The sequence below is a fragment of the Ursus maritimus genome, unplaced genomic scaffold (assembly GCF_017311325.1).
Source record: "Ursus maritimus isolate PB19 unplaced genomic scaffold, ASM1731132v1 scaffold_9, whole genome shotgun sequence".
In the NCBI taxonomy this organism is placed as follows: domain Eukaryota; kingdom Metazoa; phylum Chordata; class Mammalia; order Carnivora; family Ursidae; genus Ursus; species Ursus maritimus.
This window is the reverse complement of record NW_024427107.1, coordinates 76,036,916-76,057,030: the sequence shown is the minus strand read 5'-3', so window position 1 is coordinate 76,057,030 and position 20,115 is coordinate 76,036,916. Positions and strand designations below refer to the sequence as shown.

General features: G+C 52.1%; 1 protein-coding gene across 1 annotated transcript in view; it reads left to right on the top strand.

The window, feature by feature from the left end:
- COL22A1 (collagen type XXII alpha 1 chain) overlaps nt 1–20,115 on the top strand; it is a 230,736-nt gene that overhangs the window by 131,186 nt on the left and 79,435 nt on the right. Inside the window, exons 30-38 of the mRNA XM_040625604.1 lie at nt 1,825–1,866; nt 4,517–4,549; nt 8,397–8,450; nt 8,710–8,763; nt 9,487–9,540; nt 10,820–10,873; nt 12,396–12,449; nt 14,868–14,972; nt 16,126–16,170. Coding sequence (XP_040481538.1) covers nt 1,825–1,866; nt 4,517–4,549; nt 8,397–8,450; nt 8,710–8,763; nt 9,487–9,540; nt 10,820–10,873; nt 12,396–12,449; nt 14,868–14,972; nt 16,126–16,170 — 495 coding nt within the window. The remainder of the gene's footprint in view (nt 1–1,824; nt 1,867–4,516; nt 4,550–8,396; nt 8,451–8,709; nt 8,764–9,486; nt 9,541–10,819; nt 10,874–12,395; nt 12,450–14,867; nt 14,973–16,125; nt 16,171–20,115) is intronic.

Sequence of the window (20,115 nt, the reverse complement as noted above, 5' to 3'; positions counted from 1 at the left end):
CCTGTCTCTTCGCTAGTCCTTTCCTCCTTAATACACAGCCATACATTCACTGGTGTTGATACCAAAGGAACAAACCTCTCTTTAAAATTTGTTAAAAAGAAAGGAAAAGAGTTTTATTTGAGCCCAAGTTAGGACAGCTGCCCAGACATACAATCTTCACAAAGAAGAGACTGCTCCAGGGAAGAAACATTGGGGGCAGGGTTATATATGATCGTCATGATGAAGGACATTCCAGAAAGTTACAGGCTTTATCTTATGTTTTCAGTACATGGAAGGCCGTCTGAATTTCATCTTGTGGGAACCAGCGAGGTTTTATATTTTTCTTATCTTTAAGTTTGGAATAGTCCCTTTTGGTTATTCTATTTTATTTTATTTTTTTTACCGAGGCAGATGTACAATGTGTGCTGGGGCAGAAAGAGAGCCCGTGCTTTGAAGTTTGGCTGAGTCATTTTTATGTTGGCAAATGCTGAAGTATAGCTTCCCTGGGGGCCCAGGGGCAGGGCCCAGACACCTGAAACGTTGAAAATTTCCTTTATCACCAGAAAACGCTCAACTTTGATTATTCGGACTTCTTAATGTGGGATGAACTGGTTTAACTGACATTGGTTCTGGACAGGAGGATGCCAGTGTCAGGAGGATAATTAGGTAAAATCGGGTAATGCAAATAACACTGAGAAAAGTGTTCTTCTTTCTGCAAAAACATCTCTACATCTCTGGAACTTTAGTGAAGGCAGCGCTGCTTGGATTCGGAGTTTGAAGCCAGGCTCGGCCGCGTGCTGGCGGTGACTGTGAGCAGATGAAGGAACATTAGGCATCACTGTCCTCATCTGTGAAATGGGAATACCAGAGTATCTGCGTTGTAGGCATTTCTGTGGAGACTAGATGAATTAATACATATAAAAATGTAACTCATTAACTGAAATTAAATACTGTATAACAATGGAATAAGATAGAAACAATATAACTATTTTATCATACTATTGTTGCTTACTAAGAGTGGCCTTGTCCCTTTCTAAGCCAGTTTTATTCATTCATTTGTTTACTAACCGTGCACGAAAGGCCTGCAACAGACCTAACCCCGGGCCACTTGGAACACACATGGGCACAGACGTGCATGTCCTGGCATCCTGTGGCACATGTGGAGTGACAGGCTATGGGGGCCATGTCTGCCTCCTGTGGTTCCTCCTGCGTGGAGCAGCCCAGCGGCTCCCTTCCGGCAGGTCAGGTGTATAACAATTTCCTCCTTCCTGGGCCCCTGCTGAAGACCATCTCAGTCAGTGCCCCTGTGATGCTGTGAGCTGTGTATACTTTTATCGTCGTTTTGCAAAGAGGTAAACAAGCCCATTGAAGTGAAATAATGTATAAAATGGTAGATTGAGGCTGAAAGCTGTTCACAGGAATGTAGATTTGTCCCCTTGGTCCCCTGAGAAGAGCCCATCCCCAGTCCACACGGGCTGGGGCAGGGCCCATGGAGTCTGCCCAAGGGCGCAGAGCAAGGGTGTTTGCTGCATCACTAGTATAAGGAACTAGGTGTCCTCAGTGAGAAGCTGGACAGTGGGTCACTTTATTTCCACATTCACAGTGGACTGGTGTAGAGTGGTATAAGTGAACTACGGCTACCCATGTTAGCCTAGGTTATTCTCAAAGCATAAGGTTCCTTATGTCTGAAAGATTTTATAATTCGGAATCCATCTGTCTGTCTACCTATCTGTCTGTCAAGGTAGATACTGGATGGGTGATTCTGTCGTCTGGGGAAAGGTGTCCCAGGATAAGCAGCACTGGCAGGAAGATTAATGGTCATTTATTTTCCGTGTTTTCATCCAGGGTGAAGCTGGTCCCGCAGGTCCCCCTGGATTACCCGGAACTGTAAGTTAGCTCTGCTTCTCATCCGCATTCCTTCTGTGAATCCCTCAGGCATTGGGCTGCCCCCTTCCTCCCATACCACTTAGTTATAAGCATCTTTTTAATGGAGATTGCCAGTAGCTAGGCCTCTTCCTAGGTCTTGTGATCCAGAAATATGTAAGGTTCTCGAAGAACCACCTTGTGCTTATTGACTTATTTTATGCAGCAAACATAGTTACTAGACACAGTATATCCCCACCCATTACCTATGGGGAAACTGGGGTCCAGAGACAAGAAACAGGGGGAGACTTTGTCCAGAGTAAGACTGCAAAATGGGTATATAACCATGACTTGTGCTTCCACCCAGGCATTATGCTTGGTATTGAGTAGTGAATAAGACCATGGGCTTCAGAGCCAGAAAAAAAAGTGGGTTTGAGTTCCTTAGTCCCTGCTCTGCCATCCACCAGACTGTGGTCTTAGATACACTGTTTAATTTCAAAGACCTCATCTTCTCATCCGTTAAGAAAAACTATTATACCCAGCTGTCTTGTACATTTCTAGTGAAAATTAAGAGATGATACAAGGTATGTAGTCTAGTTTCTAGTACATAATAAACATTAAATTAAAAACAACTGCTATATAAATAGGGGAGCGTATTTTGGGTTTTTTTTTTTTTCATTTTAATGTTTCTTCCCAGCCTTAATATTCCGTGCTTTGATCAGTTGACTTCAGGGAAGTTGAACATGTCTTCAGTGATGGCCATGGTTGGGCAAGTATGGAGGCCAGGAGCTGAGAGCCTTAACATCCAGAAATCCCATTTACAGTGTGGTGAGGAATCTTAGACTCTGGTTTTTATGTGCGTTAAATCATTATTCCCAGGCCAGTCTCTTCCCCACATGCATGCCTGTCAAGATGAGACTCAGCCATCTATCAGGATGTCAGAAGACGCTCAGAATCAAATTTAGAGTCAAAACCATTCATATAAAACTTTGTGTAATACCGGAAACATCTAATGTTGGCAACATGCAGGGAAATCATTGCTGTTATTTAGTGTGAGGGCAAGTTGGTGACGCTGAATTGAGAAGTTCCTCAGTATTCACATATCATAGAGTATGTGCTTGTTAGATTAGAGATTTCATTTCCAGGCATCTATCCCAGAGAAATAGTTATACTGTGTATTTGAAGCAGATATAAGGATGTACATTGTAGTTTTGTTTATAATGAAATATTACAGGGCAACCTACATGACATAAGCATAGAATTAAGTGAACCACCGAATATCTGTATCGTGGAATCCTAGTTTATAAAAATACACACACGTGCATATGCACATACTCGTATATACACGCAATGTGTGTGGCCTTGGAAAGATTCCCAGGCTCAAGAAGCTTGCGTAGAGAAACCAGCACGGTCTCCAGAGCCCCCCAGGTGGGACCGGTTCCCACTGCACATTCAAGAGTGGTGGGAGCTTTGTTAAACCGTTTACCTGCCTCCAATTTTCTTATCCATGATGCAGGGAATAGAGTTATTGTGAAGAATATGTGGGTTTATCCGTATCAACAAGGACAAACAACCATGTGTTTACTGATGATATTTGTATAATTCTTGTGCAAAGCTGTGGCCTAATGTGTTCCTATACATTCATAATTGTGTGGAAATATGTAGAAAAATTTACTAAACTGAAAAACAGTGGTTTCTTCAGGAGAAGAGACTAGTATTGGGGGACATGGAAGGCAAGGTGTATTTGAAAAAGCTTGTTTCTGTTCTTCTATTTTGACTTCATTGTGTTTTTGGACTAGAATCCATGATGTCCTTCTGCCCATTCACTTATTTTTTTGAGCACCTGCCGTGAGTCGGGCACTGGCAGGTTTGGGGAGACAGACTCCAGTCACTGGTGGCCCTGATGCACATACATGACAAATTCTAGCGAATGCCGGCAGAGGGAAGAGCAGGGTACAATCAGGGAGAATAACAAGGGGACCTAATTTATATTTGAGTGGTGGAGGGGAAGGGGGATCTTTGCAGATCCAAGGCCTGAAGGATGGGCCACAGTCAGCTGTGGGAGGAGGAGAGTGCGTTGCCGGCTGGAGGAGCAGCAGGTGCAAATGTCCTGTGGTCCAAGAAGCCTTGAAGCCCGCAACACGCTAACCGCGGCGTGGACGTGGGGTGGGGCTGGAGGGCCATGCGGGGGCCTGCCCAAGGTGCTCTATGTGCCAGGATAAAGAGTTTTGCATAAGTTGGTTCTCCCTGCCCAGACGCCTCCCCTGGTTTCCTCCTCGCCTGCATCATCGCCAGCGGATGCTGGGGGTGGCGGATGCTGGGGGAGGGCCTGGGTCTCAGGCTCTGATTACTTGCACGGCCTCTTCATTTCAGCTCACAGCACTCTGGGTGGAGGAGGGTTCTGCCCCACTTTACCGATGAGGGAATAGAAGCTGACAGGTGGTCACACAGTTTTAGGCAGGGGTGTGACTCCAGGGTCCCCTATCTACTCACAGTGCTTTTCGGCCCTGCCATGACCACCACTTGGACTGGAGAGCAGTCGGTGATGGTGCCTGTCCATGCTAACAGTCACTCCAGGGAGCCTGGGGCCCCCTTCTCCCACTCGGTCCATCTCTTAGAGGCAGGTTGTGACAGTCAAATCATGTTTTGCTCATTTCTCTGGTTTCTTTTTCAGACATCCCTGTTCACACCGCACCCAAGGATACCAGTAAGTAGCTGCGGCCCCTCGGGGCTGCAGGTGCTCCCCCCAGCTGGGCCCGCGATGCCCACATGCTCCAGGTCCTGACTCGGTCCCAGCACACGGAGCTGCCCCGTGGCTTCCAGATTTGTCCTGACAGCGGGGCCGGGGGAGTGGGGACTGGCCCTGCAAGGACCTGGCTCCAGTGTCAGGCAGGCAGTCCAGCGGCCTGGAGGTCCCCTCCTGCTGGCTAAGGGCAAGGGCCGGCCATGTCTTTGGGTGACGTTGGTTCTCTGCTGCACCAAAGCTGGGGTCTCGAGGAGAACGGGGCTGTGTACCGTGGCGGCCGACTGAAGAATCCCACGAAGCATTACTGAGGATGTGGGCCGTGAAGGGGACCTGGAGACTGAAGTGCATTGGGGAGGCCCCAGACCTAGGAGAGGCTGTTCTTAGAGAGGCCAGTGGAGAGCTGGCCAGCTTCGGGGATGGCCAGTGGAGGGAGCGCTTGGGGCTTCTCGTAAAGCCTGAGCCTTGGCAGACAAGGGGGCTCACCATCACTGCAGCCGCTAGGAAGTTTTCCTCCCCTGTTGGCAAAAGGTGCTTGGGGAGGTAAGTGTTTCCAGGCTCTCCTCTGAGGCCAGAAGCACGTGCTTGCTTGTCCCCTGTGCTCTCAGGATGGGGTTCTCCTGTTCCTGGGACTTGGCCTGCTGCTCTGGGCCACACAGCTGTCGAGAGCCCGCTGACATCTTTGTGTCCATCATTGCTTTCTCCTTGTGCTTAGTGTTAACTAGACGCACATAAGAAGTTGCAGCAAATCCTGTATTTGATGGGAAAGGTGGGAGCAGGGGGATTGAGCCAGGGGCTGAGACCTTGGCAGAAGGAGAAGCACTTTGAGCTTCTCTGGAGGTGAGTTGGGGAGGAGGAGTGGTGGACAGGGCGTCACTGGGCGGCGTGGACTTCAGAAGTTGTTGGGAGTTGCCTGTGGGAGAGAATAGATTTGGGGGTGGGAGCACAGCTTCTCTCCCTCCCTCGGGCCCACCCCGAGCCCCTCGAGCTGGAGACAAGGCTATAGGGCCAGCCTCTCCTTAAAGCAATTTCTCCATTAAAGATGATTTCCGAGACATTCCAGCTGGAAGACTCATGACAGGGGGCCGGGGCCTGCCAGGCCTCCCCTTTTCCCCCAGTGCGGACACTCTCTGCAGGGTCTGAGATTTCTGGAAACCAGGAGTCCACTTCAGGTTGCAAAGTGAGGAAATTGTGTCTATGGGAAAAAAAAGATTCATTGTGGATTATTGCATGTATCACTCTGGACTGGTCCCGTCGCCATGGTAACTGTATTTTTATTGATGGTTTCAAGAAGTGTTGACATCTCCCAGCTCTCCTGAGGCCCACTCCTTTGAGTCCCTACACAGGGGGCGGGTGGCAAAGTTCGGGGCATCATGAAGCAAGGAAATAGAAGCAGGGAGGAGGGCTGGAAGGAAAAGCCCACCTCCCTCTGCCTGGAGACGGAGAAGTCTGCTGGGGCTGGCTGGGGACCATACCTGGGGAGGCCTCGAGGCGGTGTGCAGGTCTAGAGGGGGGAGCCAGTCCTTCGCTGGAGGAAGGAGGGACAGGCAGCCTGGGAAAATTACAGCTAAGAACTCAAGAAGGTCTTTGCAACGGGGGGGGGGGGGAGCAGGTGGTGCAGAAGCAGCCATCTAGGGAAGAGTCTGGGGTAGCCTTACTCTGCCCCCTCAGCCTGCAAAGGAGTCTTCAGGATGCTGACCCGTGCTGAGTTTGCTGAGATGACACTGAGCCCAGAGAGGGTGTTGGTGTGACTGATCTCACCAGTCGGGGGAGTCAGGAAGGGAAGCCAGTCACAGCCATGCATTCAATGATTATTGAGAGCTACTAAGTGCTCCTGGAGTGAAGGCCCTGCCTCCCGACTGACTCCCAGGCCCGGGCTGGAAATGGCTAGAGCACCTTGCCTGTGAGCCCCCATGGGGTCCCTCCTTGGGCTTGGCCTGACCACTCCTGGGTCCTGAGGCTGTCTTCCTGCCACCTACAGTCCCTTCCCCCAGTGCATCACCCGAGATAATCCTGTTAGCTCTTTGTCTTTATGAGTTGTATGGCCAGTGACTGGAGGACCAAAGAGTTTGGAAAATCCCCACCATGGGAAGTTTTCTAGGAGGAACACATGCTGGGAGAAAGGTGTTGCTGTCCCTGGTGAATGGAGCCAGAGTGTGTTCTGAGCTGGTTTGTGATGGAGACTCTAGAGGAAGGAGTGGGGTTACACCTGTGTTGGTGGCACAGGGCACTTTGCAAGAGCAATCTCAGGGAATCTTGGCCACAGCTCCCCGAGGTGGACCAGGCACGTTCCATGCCACACACGATGCAGAGAGAGAAAAGCAGCCAGGGCCATGCAGAGACTAACCGGGGCATCCACCTGTCACTCAGGAGAGGAGGGCAGGAGGGAACCTCTGGGGCAAGGTCTCCAGAGTCTGCCTGTGCGAGGGGAGGGAAAGCAGCCTGTCTGCCAATTTCTCCTGCCACTAGTCTGCCCCAGGCTTCCTAACTCACATGTTAAGAGTTTGCCTTCTAGATGCTTCCAGGGTCCTTTCCAGACCTCGTGGTCTCAGAAGCCGTTGCTTTCAAGCTCCCTGCCTATACAGGCCTCCCTTCTCCACTCCAGGCAGCGCTCATCCCATCTCTCCCGGGACCTTGCTGTAGACAGGGAGCCCAGTGTCTCCCTAAGCCGCCCAGGGCACTCTCGGACAGCTCTAGGTCCTGCTTCTGTAGAAGGAGCCATGCGCGGTCCTTCTGACACAGAAGCTTCGATTGTTACTCTGCTCTCCCCAGAGAGCTCCACAGATGCCCCCCCCCACTGTCCCCTTTGGGGCTCATCTCTGCCGCCGCTTCTCTATGTCACTGAATCCTCATGCTGCGTGCAAGAGAGAACACCTGTTCACTTGCAGATATGGTCACAGAGGACACTGTGGCTACACACTTCCCCCAAGTTATAGAGCCAGCACACTGGAGAAGCAGAGTTCTCTAGATCCAGTCCCTGTGATTCTAGAGCTGAGGCTGTTTTCACCATGGTCCACTGTCTCCACCCCTCTCCCACAATGGCCCTTCAGCTCTTGAAAGATAGACACCTGAGCCCTTCCAGGTCTGCCCCTGGTGGAGCCTCCTATCTGCCACTTTCTCCCTTCACGTGTGAAGAGCAAGGTGAGGCTATCTTGTCCCGCCACCCTTCCTGGGAGGTGTGTTGGGAGCCCTGGATGTGACGCCAGCAGATGAAGAGAATGGCCTGTCTCCTCCCCCGTTAGGTGATTCTATTCTGGGCAGTCCCATCGTGGAGCCCCTTTCCCCTGTTTCTGGCCCTTCTCTTCTTTAGCAAAAGTTAGACACCCCACTCTGGCCAGTAAAAGTATAACATTCAGTCCCGTCTGTCAGGTCCCTCGAGCAAAGCCTCCTCCCCAGCTTCTCCATCAAGATAATGAAGGGGAGAGGCTTGGGGTCTGAGAGAAGGCTCTCCCCTCAACATTCCTTCCATCATTATTCATTGATGGTCCGTGCTTGCAGGGCTCGGGGCTGGAGGGGGTGGGAGTCAAACCCGAACCGTACAAAGAAGGGTAAAACTGCTGTGGGTCAGTCTGCGGAGGACAAGGGCGCTGCCATGCGAGTCCCCAAGTTCGGGGTCAGCTTCCCTGAAGAAGCGATTCTTGGTCTTGGACTTGGAGGATGAGTAAGAATCATCAGAGTCCAAGTGGGGTCACAGGGGAGAGGACCCCAGGCAGAGGGAGCAGCCTTTGCTGATGGGTTGGGGGGGGTGGCAGTGTGGCTGATCTATGTGCAGGGCAGGGCACGTCTGCTGTACTCTCTGCTTCTCCAACAGGGAGAACAAGGGCCGAAAGGAGAGAAGGGTGATCCCGGAGTGCCTGGGGAGCCGGTGAGTGCCCTGCACCCCGCACCCATGCCTCTCAGCCTGTGTTACAGGGCATCCAAGGGCCACGTGGGGCCAGGTCTGAACTGTACGGTCTACACACAGGATCCCCGCTAACTGAATGCAGCCCCTCCCACCTTCTCAGGACGCCGAGGATGCCCTTACCGTGGATCCCAGATCAGACCTGTTGCATGTGTCCTTGCCCCACCCCCTCTGCTAAGCGCTAGGGTGATGACCTGGTTCCTTGATGGTGGTTCCTTTGCAGGGATCCCAGGGCCGTCCTGGAGAACTGGGGCCTCGGGGACCCACTGGAGCGCCGGTAAGAAACCCTCTCTCCACCTGTGGGCTTTGAGGTGCAGGAATCCCCACCAGCCCCCGTCCCTCCCTGTCCCCCCTGGTCAGCTTGCCTGGCATTTGGGGAGCTGCCCACCAGGGGCGCTGCCACAGGTGCGGTGAGCCCAGTGCCCCGGGGCTGAAGGCCCTCATAGGGCACCCCAAAAACGCAGCCCTGGGGGTGAGTGCTGTCTCTGGGCCCCTAGATGGGGAAGCGATGCTGGGGCACGGGGCGGTTCAGAAGCAAGAAACCCCTCCCTCCCGGCTCGGATTGGCAGCTCGGCTGCGAGTGATGCTGGTGCGGCTTCACATTTCGATCCTGCTGTCATTTTGCTCTGCTTGGGCTTCTTAACTGTCTCTCTCAGGCCCCTTCTCTGGAGAGGTCCCTTTGGAGTGACCTGTGGGGGCTCAGATCCCAGGGGGCCACTGGCTGGCTCTGAGCACCTGGGCCGTCTTGTCCCTGGGAGCCCCATTTACATGAAGTGTCAGCTCTGACACGTAACCCCCCGGGGTGGCAAGGATGGGACAAGATAACAAGCCGAGCTCCATGGCCAGGGGGTTGTGATTTCCTTGTGCTTCGGCCTCTGCTCCCTGTCCTGCAGTTTGCATCCGCTGACTCTGATGAGCGGGCTGTCCCTGAGATGGCCCTGCATGGGGACGAGGACAGCTTCCCCAGGATGTCTCACCTCCCTCTTTGTGTCCCGGGCAGGGTGCCAAGGGACAAGAAGGCCCACGTGGGGTACCTGGAACAACCGGAAACCCTGTGAGTCCTCACGCCCCATGCGTCTCCTCGGGGGCCTGCAGAGGGAGGCTGGGCTGGCCCTGTGCCCCTGGGCTCGCAGCTCGGGGCTGACGGGAGGGAAGGGCGGAGTGGTTGGCCAGGGCTGGGCGCCCCAGGAGCAGTGAGAACCAGGAGAGACATACGGGTCTCTGCAACATTCCCACATGCTGGGAATGGACAGAGTCTCTTCCACACACACAGGGTGAGGCACACAGGGGCACATGAACACCCACTCACACATACACGTACTCTAAAACCAGCATGCACACGTACTGTGATGCACACACCCCTATAGAAACTTCTAGCACACAGGTGCAGCTGGGGACATGGGCACACAGGTGCCTTCATGCACATGCCTTCTGAGCTCTCCGCTGCTGGGCCTTCCCTCCTGCGGGGCCGGAATCTCTGTGGAGTGGGCACTGGACCCCTGGGGCTGACGGAGTGATGTGTCATGATGTGGGGCCACAGAGCTCAGGCTCGTGTGTGGTGCTGGTGGAATGAGGCCACCTCCACACTGGCTGCTTCTGGGATGGTGGGTTAGAGGTCCCCCGCTGTAGGGCGCTTGCACGCCCAGGCCAGCTGTGCGTACGGCTAAATGGGAATGGGGTCAGCCAACGGCGGTGGCCGATGTGGATGTCACAGGGCAGGGGCAGATGACAGGTTCCTCCCTGCTAATAGAGAGCGAGCCTTGGACAGAGGGCAGCCTGCAGGGCAATGAAGCCGAGTGCAGACATGGAGGCCTGGGAGAAACACGAGTAGCCTCCAGTCCGTGGGGAGTTCCCTGCTTCCCATCTCCATAGTGTCGACCCCCATGCCTCTTCCCATGGAATCTTTGTGAACCATCAGTGTTGCGTTCAAGCCCACTTCTTCCAGGAAGCATTCCCTGATTCATCTGTCAAAGTCAACACACACGCAGGCATGCACACACACTCACACATGCACATAAGTGTGCACGCGTGCACACACACACACACACACACGCACCACCTCTGCGACCTCCATGCCTTGGTCTTAAGGAACCTCTGAGAGCCCTTCTGTCCTCCTGTCTCCCACGTGTGTGCCAGAATCCCACTCACTGGAGGTTTGGCCGGCTAGGCGCCCCCACATACACACGGGAGGAGGCCCACCTTGCCCGTGGAGGGAACGGCAGGTCAGAAGTGGCAAGTTACTGTGAATTGAGGAAAAGGCAGGTTTGGAGAGACACTGGGGTAACTACTGGTCATCGATACATGGGCCTTCCTAAACTTCGGCTTCTGAATAGGGCAGTCCTGGAACTGTGGGTCCACCTGGTGCCAGCGGCCCCCCAGGAAGTACGGTGAGTAACGGGGGGGCAGGGGGCGGGGCACCAGTGCCGTGTGCAGATCTGCAGCCCCCCCCAGGTTAACATGTTTGTTCTCCCTGCGGGGGGTGGGTGTAGGCACAGGCATCCTTGTTCCCATTTGACAGATGGGGAAATGGGCGTCCCAGACAAGGTCATCTAGAAAGTTCACCAGCTTAGGCACGAGGTCAGTCATCAGACCTCCGAGTGGGAAACAAAACTGTGAGAACTGCAGAAAACAGCAGAAAGCCTGTAAACGTGGGGCATGTTGGAGTCAGCCTCAGTTTACCTGTTGAAGAGACAGGACAAACCCAAAAGATTCATAGGGTCCCGACCCTTAGGGTCCCTGGATGCTGATCATGGCCCAGCTGCAGGTTCGCAGTGAGACCCCTGCAGGCCACTCCCTGGGACCTCAGCTTTTCCCTTCAAAAGGGAGAGAGCGGCGGCGTGCCTGACAGCCGCTAACATCCCCTGCCGACCCCGTCTCCCCTCCCCAGGCTGGCTGGCTACCTTTGAGAACCACGGTTGGTCGACACTGATTTCAGCTGAACATTCCGCCATAAACACCCAATGCCATTTAGTCCAGGGCAGCAGAGAAAGGGTCGCCCTGAAGTAGACCGAGGTCAGTCCTGTTGGGTTGTCAGCCCATGAGAGTCACACAGCAGTTTGGAGGACAAGCAGAGGGCACTCACACAGGCCAGCATCTGTTCCAAGCACTTTGCACGTGTTAATTCGTGGAATCCCCGCGACCCTGGGAGGCGATTATTCTCATTGCTTCCGTTTTACCCAAGTGGAAACACAGACGCAGGGTGACAGAGTCACGTCCTTAGTGGTCGCCAGAGATGGTGCCAGAACATGGTCTGTGTCATGTCACAGTGCCTGCCAACCCTGCGTTCCTGTGCCTGGGGGTTTTCTCTGGCTTTCGGAGACCACACTGTCCAGCTGTAGGACACCTGGTGATTAGTGCGAGCCTGGGCTGTCAGCTCCGTCGCCCGGGCAGCCCCAGCGGGCGTGTCTTGCACCGGCTCCGAGAGCACATGCAGGACTGGGCTCCAGCGGCACCCCTGTGTACTGCCTGCCACCCTCCCCCTTCTCACTGCTTTGCTTTCCTCCTGCGGTGTCCCTGGGCCACTCGTACCTCAGCCTGGTGTCCGAATCAAGCCCCAGGTGACGCCGAGGTCACGGGCAGAGCAGTTCTCTGATGTGGAGCCTATGTTCCTAGGTCACCCTCGTCGTCCCTGGTGTCCAGCGGAGGCCAGGCCCTGCCCTCTGAGAGCCACAACCCAGGGTGGGGTGGACCACCAGACAGGGCAGGCTAGGCACAGGGGTGTGTGCACAGACTGGGAGGGGCCGCTCGGGCAGGTGGGGAGGAGAGGGCCACCCCCTGGGGAATTAAGCCAGGGATGGGGAGCTTTTGGGGATGGATGGTAGCCTTGGTTATGAGAGCATATGATCGCCCTTCTCTGGGGGCCCTGGGCCATCTTGAACTTTACCATGTGCATAACCTGTCTTTTTTCAGGGTCCCCCTGGCATCAGAGGGCCCCCTGGGAAAGACGGGGAGCGCGGAGAGAAGGTAAGACGTGGCTGCTGTTCTCAGCTTCTTGAGAAGGCCTGACTCCAAACCCTGCTCTCTCAGCTAGGTACACCAGCGTACCCACCCCACGTCTCTGTGCACACCGAAGACTTCCCCAGTTTGAGAAAGAGTTTCATTTATTAGAGGGATGAGAGACGTGGTGTCCCCACAGAACACCAACCCCAGAGGCAGAAGAGGCGGGGCCCCAGCCTTTCAAAATCCTGTTTCACCTACATTTTAGAAGGTGTCTCTGGGGTTTATTGCTGAGGGCCTGCTCCTGGCTTCCAGTGGGTAGAACCTGGGGTTCTGCCAACAATCTCACACTCGCAGGACAGCGACCCCCCCACTGCAATCCCCCAAATGTGCCAGTGTGGAGACGCATGATCTCGGGCTCCGTCTATGCACTGGGACTTTCTCGTCTGTAATGCGAAGACAATGACACGTTGGTGGCAGGTTGTAAAGATGAAGTGCAGAACCGACCCAGCAGAGGGCTCAGCACAGGGCCAGGGAGGAGATCCACTGCCCCATCTCCCCTCTCAAGCAGTGTCCCATCACAGGACATCCTCCACCTGGCGGACGGCCCCTTTAAGCGCAAGGGCCTCAATGCCCTGATAGGAATCCCTTCAAGTCCACTTTAGCCGGAACCTTTTAAAGGAGAGATCATTTTGTCCTTTCTATTTTGGCAGAATTTAACAAGAATAGATGGTACATTTGCATTTTGGCAGGGACACTGGATTTTAAAATACATGTCTCGGAGAAAAATTGTTTAGCGTGGAGGAAACTGCTCAGCCAACCTGCAGGACATAGCTTGGGGTTTTTTGCAGTGTTGGTTGATGATAAGCCCAATAATAACCTTTATGTGGGGCCGGTGCTAATTTTTGTTTTGAAAGAAGATAATGCCATCATAGATTACGGTAATAAAAGTGGAGCACCCAGATGAAGCCAGGGGAAAAAATAACCCCGGCCCATCTGCTTTGCCTTGATTATACCACGTCTGAAGAGTGCACTCTATTCTGGACACACAGTAAGTAGGGCACTGACGACCTTAGAAGGGGGTGACCAAGAAGCTGGAGGTTTTGAGGTCCAGTTGAAAGCCAAGATGAGGAAATCAGTGAGCTGTTGGCACATCCACCGCTAGAGGGAGCCAGACACCTCTCCTTGGCTGTGCAGGCGCCAGGGCTGCGTTGGGAGGGGAACCCCAAGGTGCTCTGCAAAGTGGTCAGAAGCCCAGCTGCCAGGGCATGCACTTTCTCTCTTGCACGGTGTCCAGTGGCTGGCCTGAGGCTCTGGGAAGCTGATCCCGTCCTAGGCTTGCAGAGAGAGGCCCTTGCCTTGCCAGCCCTTGCCCCTTACCACACCCTCTCCAGCAAGGAGTGTCTGCAGGCATTCACGCTGCCACTTAGCCCCCTGGGAGCCCTACCCAGGAACAGGAGCCCCTGTGGCTCATGTGGCTCTACCCAGGCTCTGCAGCCAGGGCTGCCACAGGGGGCTCTAGACTTTGTGGTCCAAATGGTGAGCATTTGCCGAGAGCAGGCTCCAAGCCCAGCTCCCTCCCTCCTCAGGTCCTGGAAGCTTTCTGTCTCTGGTGTCTGTCTCCTCCTCCCACTTCAGAGCCCTGAGCTGTGTTCCTATTGCTGAGGGCCTACACTGTGAAGAGGCGTTAGATTCTGTCCAGGGAACTCCAAGGTTGAGTGTCACATGTCTGGAAGATTTCAGAAAGGACACTCTTGGCTGAATGTAAAGAAACAGTGCTTAACGGGGCTGCCTGATAAAGGAATAAGGCTTGGGAAGGTGGTGAGCTCTCTGCTCTTGGAGGAATTCAAGCAGAAATGGGCGGACCTCCCACAAGAGATGTACCTGATGCTTCCTGAACTGGGTAGACGACTGGACTATAAAAGTGCTAATGTCCTGCCCATTCCCAAGTTCCGCCTTCTCTCAGCTCGCCAGGTCTGCAGTGACAAAGATACTCACTGGGTGACTTAACAGAAGTCCGGAAGTCCTAAATCCAAGTGCCAGCAGGGCTGTTTTCTCCCGAGGACCATGAGGGAAGCATCTTGTCCAGAACCCTCTCGTTGGCTTATTGATGGGTGCCTTCCCCGTGTCTTCACACTGGCTTCCCTCTGTGCTCACCTGTGTCCAGATTTCCCCTTCTTACAAGGACATTGGTCATATTGGATTAGGGGCCACCCTCCTCCGTATGACCTCAGCCTAACAACAAATTGCATCTGCAAAGGTCCTGTTTCTCAGCTGAGGTCTGGGGAATTAGGACTTCAGCATGCACATTTGTGGGAACCCAGTCCAGCTTATTATATACGTTGTGTAGAACAGAGCATAGTGACCCCCTTTAGACTAGCTCACCATTGAGAAGCTTACCTTCTGCGTATCACCGATCCTGGAAACTGTCCCTTTTCTTTCCAGGGAACGGCAGGTGAAGAAGGGAGTCCAGGACCAGCTGGTCCTAGGGGTGATCCCGGGGCTCCCGGGCTCCCTGGAACACCTGGACAGGGAAAGGACGGAGAGCCGGTGAGTATTAGGTCTAGAGGTTTCTGTGTCCATTCGACCAGGCTACAAATAGAAAAAAAAAAAAAAAAAAGAGGAAAGGAAAAAAGAGAGAGACTGACCTCCCAAGGATTAAGTGATAGAATATGCATAAATCCATACAACGTGGCCCTCAGGGAGCATTTATTATGTTAACTACAGTATCAGGCACTAAGCACCATACATTTAATCTCACAACTACCTTGAGAAGCGAGTCCTTTTTTTTGGTCCACTCAGCTGACTATAACAAAATATCGTATATGAATGGCTTTAAACAACGGAAACTTAGTTCTCACAGTTGTGGAGGCTGGAAGTCCCAAGTTCAGGGTGAACAATGGTCAGGTTCAGGTGAAGGCCCCATTTTGGGTTACAGAATGCCCACTTCTTGCATGGCCTCACATGATAGAAGGGATGAGAGGTCTCTCTGGAGCCTCTCTTACAAGGACAGGAATCCCGTTCACGAAGGCCCCACCTCCTAATACCTTCGCTTGGGCCTTAGGATTTAACACATGGATCTGGGAGGGAAACAAGCTTTCAGACTAAGGCAGTATTATCAACCCCATATGACTGATGGGGAATATGAGGTTCAGGGAGGTGAATCACTTGCCAAAGTCACAGAGCTTGAACCCACAAGGGACCGGCCCTTCCCTTCTTCCTTCACTTTCAGCCAATACATCCAAATATAGAATTGTGATTTTTTAAAAAATCTGGCCATGTGTCTGCATCAAGCAAAGCCCTTCAGCCTGGAATTGAAGACTTTTCTCATTGGTTCCTCCAGGTCTTGATATCATGGGAAATGAGAAAGAGACCAGGCTTTGGAATCCATGAGCTCTCCTTTGAAGGCTGGCCCTCCCGTGCTTGTGGGTGCCTATAGCAAAAGATCTTAAGTGGGAAAGCAAGCTAAGAGAGACAGGAATTTGCTCAGGGTCACACAGAGGTGGTAGGTGGCCAAGGCAGAATTCACACACAAGGAACTTGTAGCTCAAACACTGTACTTTCTTTCGTAAACAACAGGCCACAGTGAGACCCTTGTCTTTCTCGGGCCCACAGCATAGGGCGCACACAGCTTGGCTTGTGGTGGATGGGTAAAGGCTCATTCGTGGTCTCATCGTTGTCCTTGTATCCTTCATTTCCCCAGGGGCTTCGTGGGCCACCTGGATTACCTGGACCTCTAGGAATCAAGGTGAGTGTGTATCCAAGCAAATCGTGATGTCATGCGTTGCCTGACAAGGGGACCGGGCCCAGTTCTACTGTAGCATCTCTGGCCACCTCAGTCCACTTCCCCGTCCCTCAGTTTATCACATTCCACGTAACTAAAGACTCTAGGGCTCTTGAACCATGATACTGGTGATACTGATGTCCTTGCCATTCAGTTGGTGCCTAATAAATGCTTGCTGGTGGATGAAATTGCAGAAGACACTGTTCTTCAACTGGCAGAGCAATAGATCTAAGCAGTTTTGCATTTTAAGTCTAATCATGGTTACAGATGATCCCCAATCTTTAAATGCTTAATTCACAAACTTTACGTGTCATTCCCAGTAAGCCTACTGGGAGTCGTGGTGGGTGGGGAGCTTGGGCCCACACAGCCATTCAGGGACCCACGCTCCTTGGTCCAGTGACTGTCCCACTATCTGGGACCCGAGTCTGGTACCAATCCTTGGTATGCAATGAGGGAAAGACAGTGGACAGACTCAGTGGGCCAGACGTGGAGGTGGTAATTCATTTTCCCCAACCTCTCAACACTGACAGCAGGGGAAACTGGGTTTGTGGGCTAGCTGTGTGCTCAGGGGGAAAGGGGAAATCTCTTGTAAATACCAGTCATCTCGCCCTCAATTCACTTGCAGCCATAACTCAGAAAACCTGACTTGGCCCAGGAGGGACTGTTCTTTTTTTTTTTTTTTAAGATTTAAAAGAGTTATTCATTTGCGAGAGAGAGAGAGAGCGCGCACAAGCAGGGAGGAAGGTCAGAGGGAGAGAAGCAGACTCCCCGCTGAGCAGGGAGCATGACCCAGGGCTTGATCCCAGGTCCCTGAGATCATGACCTAAGCCGAAGGCAGACCCTTAACTGACTGAGCCACCCAGGTGCCCCCAGGAGGGACTGTTCTTAGGAGAGCTTTCCTGAGTGAACAAGGACACTTCCCTGAAGTTATCTTTACATTGAGTCAGTCACTCATTGACTCGTTTATTCTCCGATCACCAGCAAGGGCATTTATGACAGCATCTGCTGCCCGTCCACTAGGCGGTCAAGTGTCAGATCTTGAGGTGGGCCTTGGGACAACACTGATGTATGTGACATGTTCCCAGCCCTCCAACAGCTCAGGAACCAGAGGGGAAAGCAGATAAACGAGTAGGCAGAAGCAGACAAGTGCTAGGGTAGAGGGAAGCTTGAGGCAGAAGAAAGCTCGGAGGAGGCTCCCCAGCCCAGCCTGGTTTGACTGTGGAAGGCTTCTTGGAGGAGGTGATGTTTGTCCTGATTTTACAGTGCATGTAGCAGTTGGCAAGGGAAGAAGTGAGGATGGAGTTCTCCACAGGGGTCCTAACATGCGAGGAGACACGGAGGCAGGACGTAGAGTGTGTTCACAGATGAGCACATGCTGTGAGCGCGCCCACATCCAGTGAAACGTGATTTGACCAACTCAGAGTCTTGAGCTGGAGAATGTGGGTCAGTCTGTCCATGATGGACATTGGAATGTTTATATATTTTTTTGCTTTAATTTAACATGCATATTCACAATCGCATTAAAATGTTGTATCACTATATTGCTTTTTGCCCACTTGCATGTATTTATGAAAACAAATTTTAAAAATTCTTCTTGGGGGCCTTCAGTGCCATTGCCTGCCACCCCCAGGGCCACTTTCTGGGTCAGCCAGGACTTTCTGCGGCGCATGCCCAACCCTCCCAGCTGTGAGAGTTAGGAGACGGTGCTTCTGGAAGCCATAGATGCTGCAATTACCAGAAGCTTTATCCCAAACCCCAGATCCCCATCCACTTAATAGAAGGAGACTTGTTCCTTTTTATGCTAGAGCTGTATCTTTGGGATCTCAACAACATAACCACAGAGTGTGTTGCTTTTCAAAATTGTACGTAAGAGGCTCGTTGACAATAAGATCCAGGGTAAGAAGTTTGAGGCCTCAGGAATGCTCGCTGCTTCTACATCAACCTTCTCTGCTTCCTGGTTTTCCCCCATTCAGGCAGCTCGGCTCTGTAAGCCTCCTAAGCTTGCACCGATTGAGGTCTTGGTCGCTCATGTGAATGCCTGGTAGTGATTTTGTTGTTCACAGTCCAAGTCAAAAGAAACAGGAGGGTTCTCAGAGTGATCTGAGCAAATATATGGCCACTTTCTATTTTCTGAAGAAATAAAAAAAACCCTTAGAAACAACTTTTCCTGCATTTGGGGGCATATAAAATAGTCCCACATGCTTGGAGCAGTGGGCATGCATGGAGAGGAGCAGGAGGCAGGATACAGACTGTGGAGGACTTCATGGCCTTCACTGCCGGGCCCGAGGCCGGTCTCTGAGGCCCCCTGTGATGCGGTGAGCCCTGTGTGTCATCAGCGGCACTCCTGTGCTCTTGCTTTCCTCCCCAATGGGGAGCCTCCAGCCTCTTAGAAGAAAGGAAGGCAAGGGCACCAGAAATGCCTTAAGATGCCCTTTCCCTGTGATAACTATTTATGAGTTCAATAAATTCAACTCCCAGGCAGAGTTTGGGGGAAAATCAGTGATATAATACAAATAAGAATAGTTGCCTAACTCATGGTGTCCTGGGTCCATGCTTAATAAATGTTAGTGGTCCTTATGAGATCACCCTGCGGAGTCAGTTTTAGGGTTGCAGCTAGGAGATGGGTATAGAGAGAGCCCTTATCCACCCCCCTCCAGGCATGTTAGAGACAGGAGGGAAGAGAGCCTTGACCTGGGGCCCAGCTGACCCACTGCAGGGGACCCGGGGATGGTTAGTCATGCTGTCCTTTTTGGCCAAATGTTTCCTCTTATTTAAAATGCGAAGCATGGCAACAGATGACCCATTCCAGCGTTGATACTGTATACATTTATAAGTTAGAATGTGGTTTAGAAATAAAGATTTCCATAGGTAACTGGCATTGGAAAGGTAAGTTTGAGTTCAAGAGGGTCTTTAGTTGAAGGGAGGGACAGACAGAAACCAGAGAAGGGCTGAGTGCCCTACCACTGTGCTGTCCATGGTGCTGAAGGGAATCCCCTGGAATAGAAAACCACATGAAGGTTTTCATTGGCACCCCCCACTTCCTAATTACTTAAAACTGCAGGAAGGTTCTTAAAGACACCGTTCCTTTCTTTGTGTGGCATTTGTTTCCAGCAAAATGAACAGACTTGGCCTTCGTACAGAACTGGGTTAGGATCCCAGCTCAGCGACCTACAGGATAGATGACTTGAAGCAAGTGGTTTAGTCTGTCTGAGACCCTCTGTCCTTTTCTGTTTAAATGAGTAAAGCATATTTAACTCCCGAAGGGCTCCCATGGAAAGAAATGATGTCATTCTCCTTCCACGACCCACACTTACTCACATTACTTCCCTGGACGCTGTTGGACTGGCCCAGAATGTCTTACAGCCAAAATATTTTCTCGAGTCAGTATCACAGATTCTAGCTCACTTGCCCTTTTTTTTTCTTAATCTTGAGCCTTTCTCCTTTTGCTGACGGAGCATTAAAATCTTTTTCTCTTTTCTTGGGGCTATTTGCTAAAATTCTTAGCCCATTAAACTGTGAAGTGTTGTTGCTTTGGGAAAATGTTAGCATCACAATGGGCCATAAACACAGGAAAGGAGTCAGGCCTGGCTACCTTGCTGAAAAGAACGATTAGAGACTCAAATTCCAGGCTGGGCTGAATGCTCCCTCCTGGTTATCCTGCTTCCTCCTCCATACAATGTTGATTTCCCTTCAAAGGCAGAATTTAGTAACTGACAAAATGTGGACAATGATGGATTCAGTCATTCTGGCACTCAGGAAATGGCAATTAAAACCCGCCACTGAGGCTGGGTCCTAAGCTGGGCACTATGGATGCAAAAGTGTATCGATATTGGGGCACCTGTGTGGCTCAGTAGGGTAGGCAGCTGACTCTTGATTTCCACTCAAGTAATGATCTCAGGGTTGTGAGAT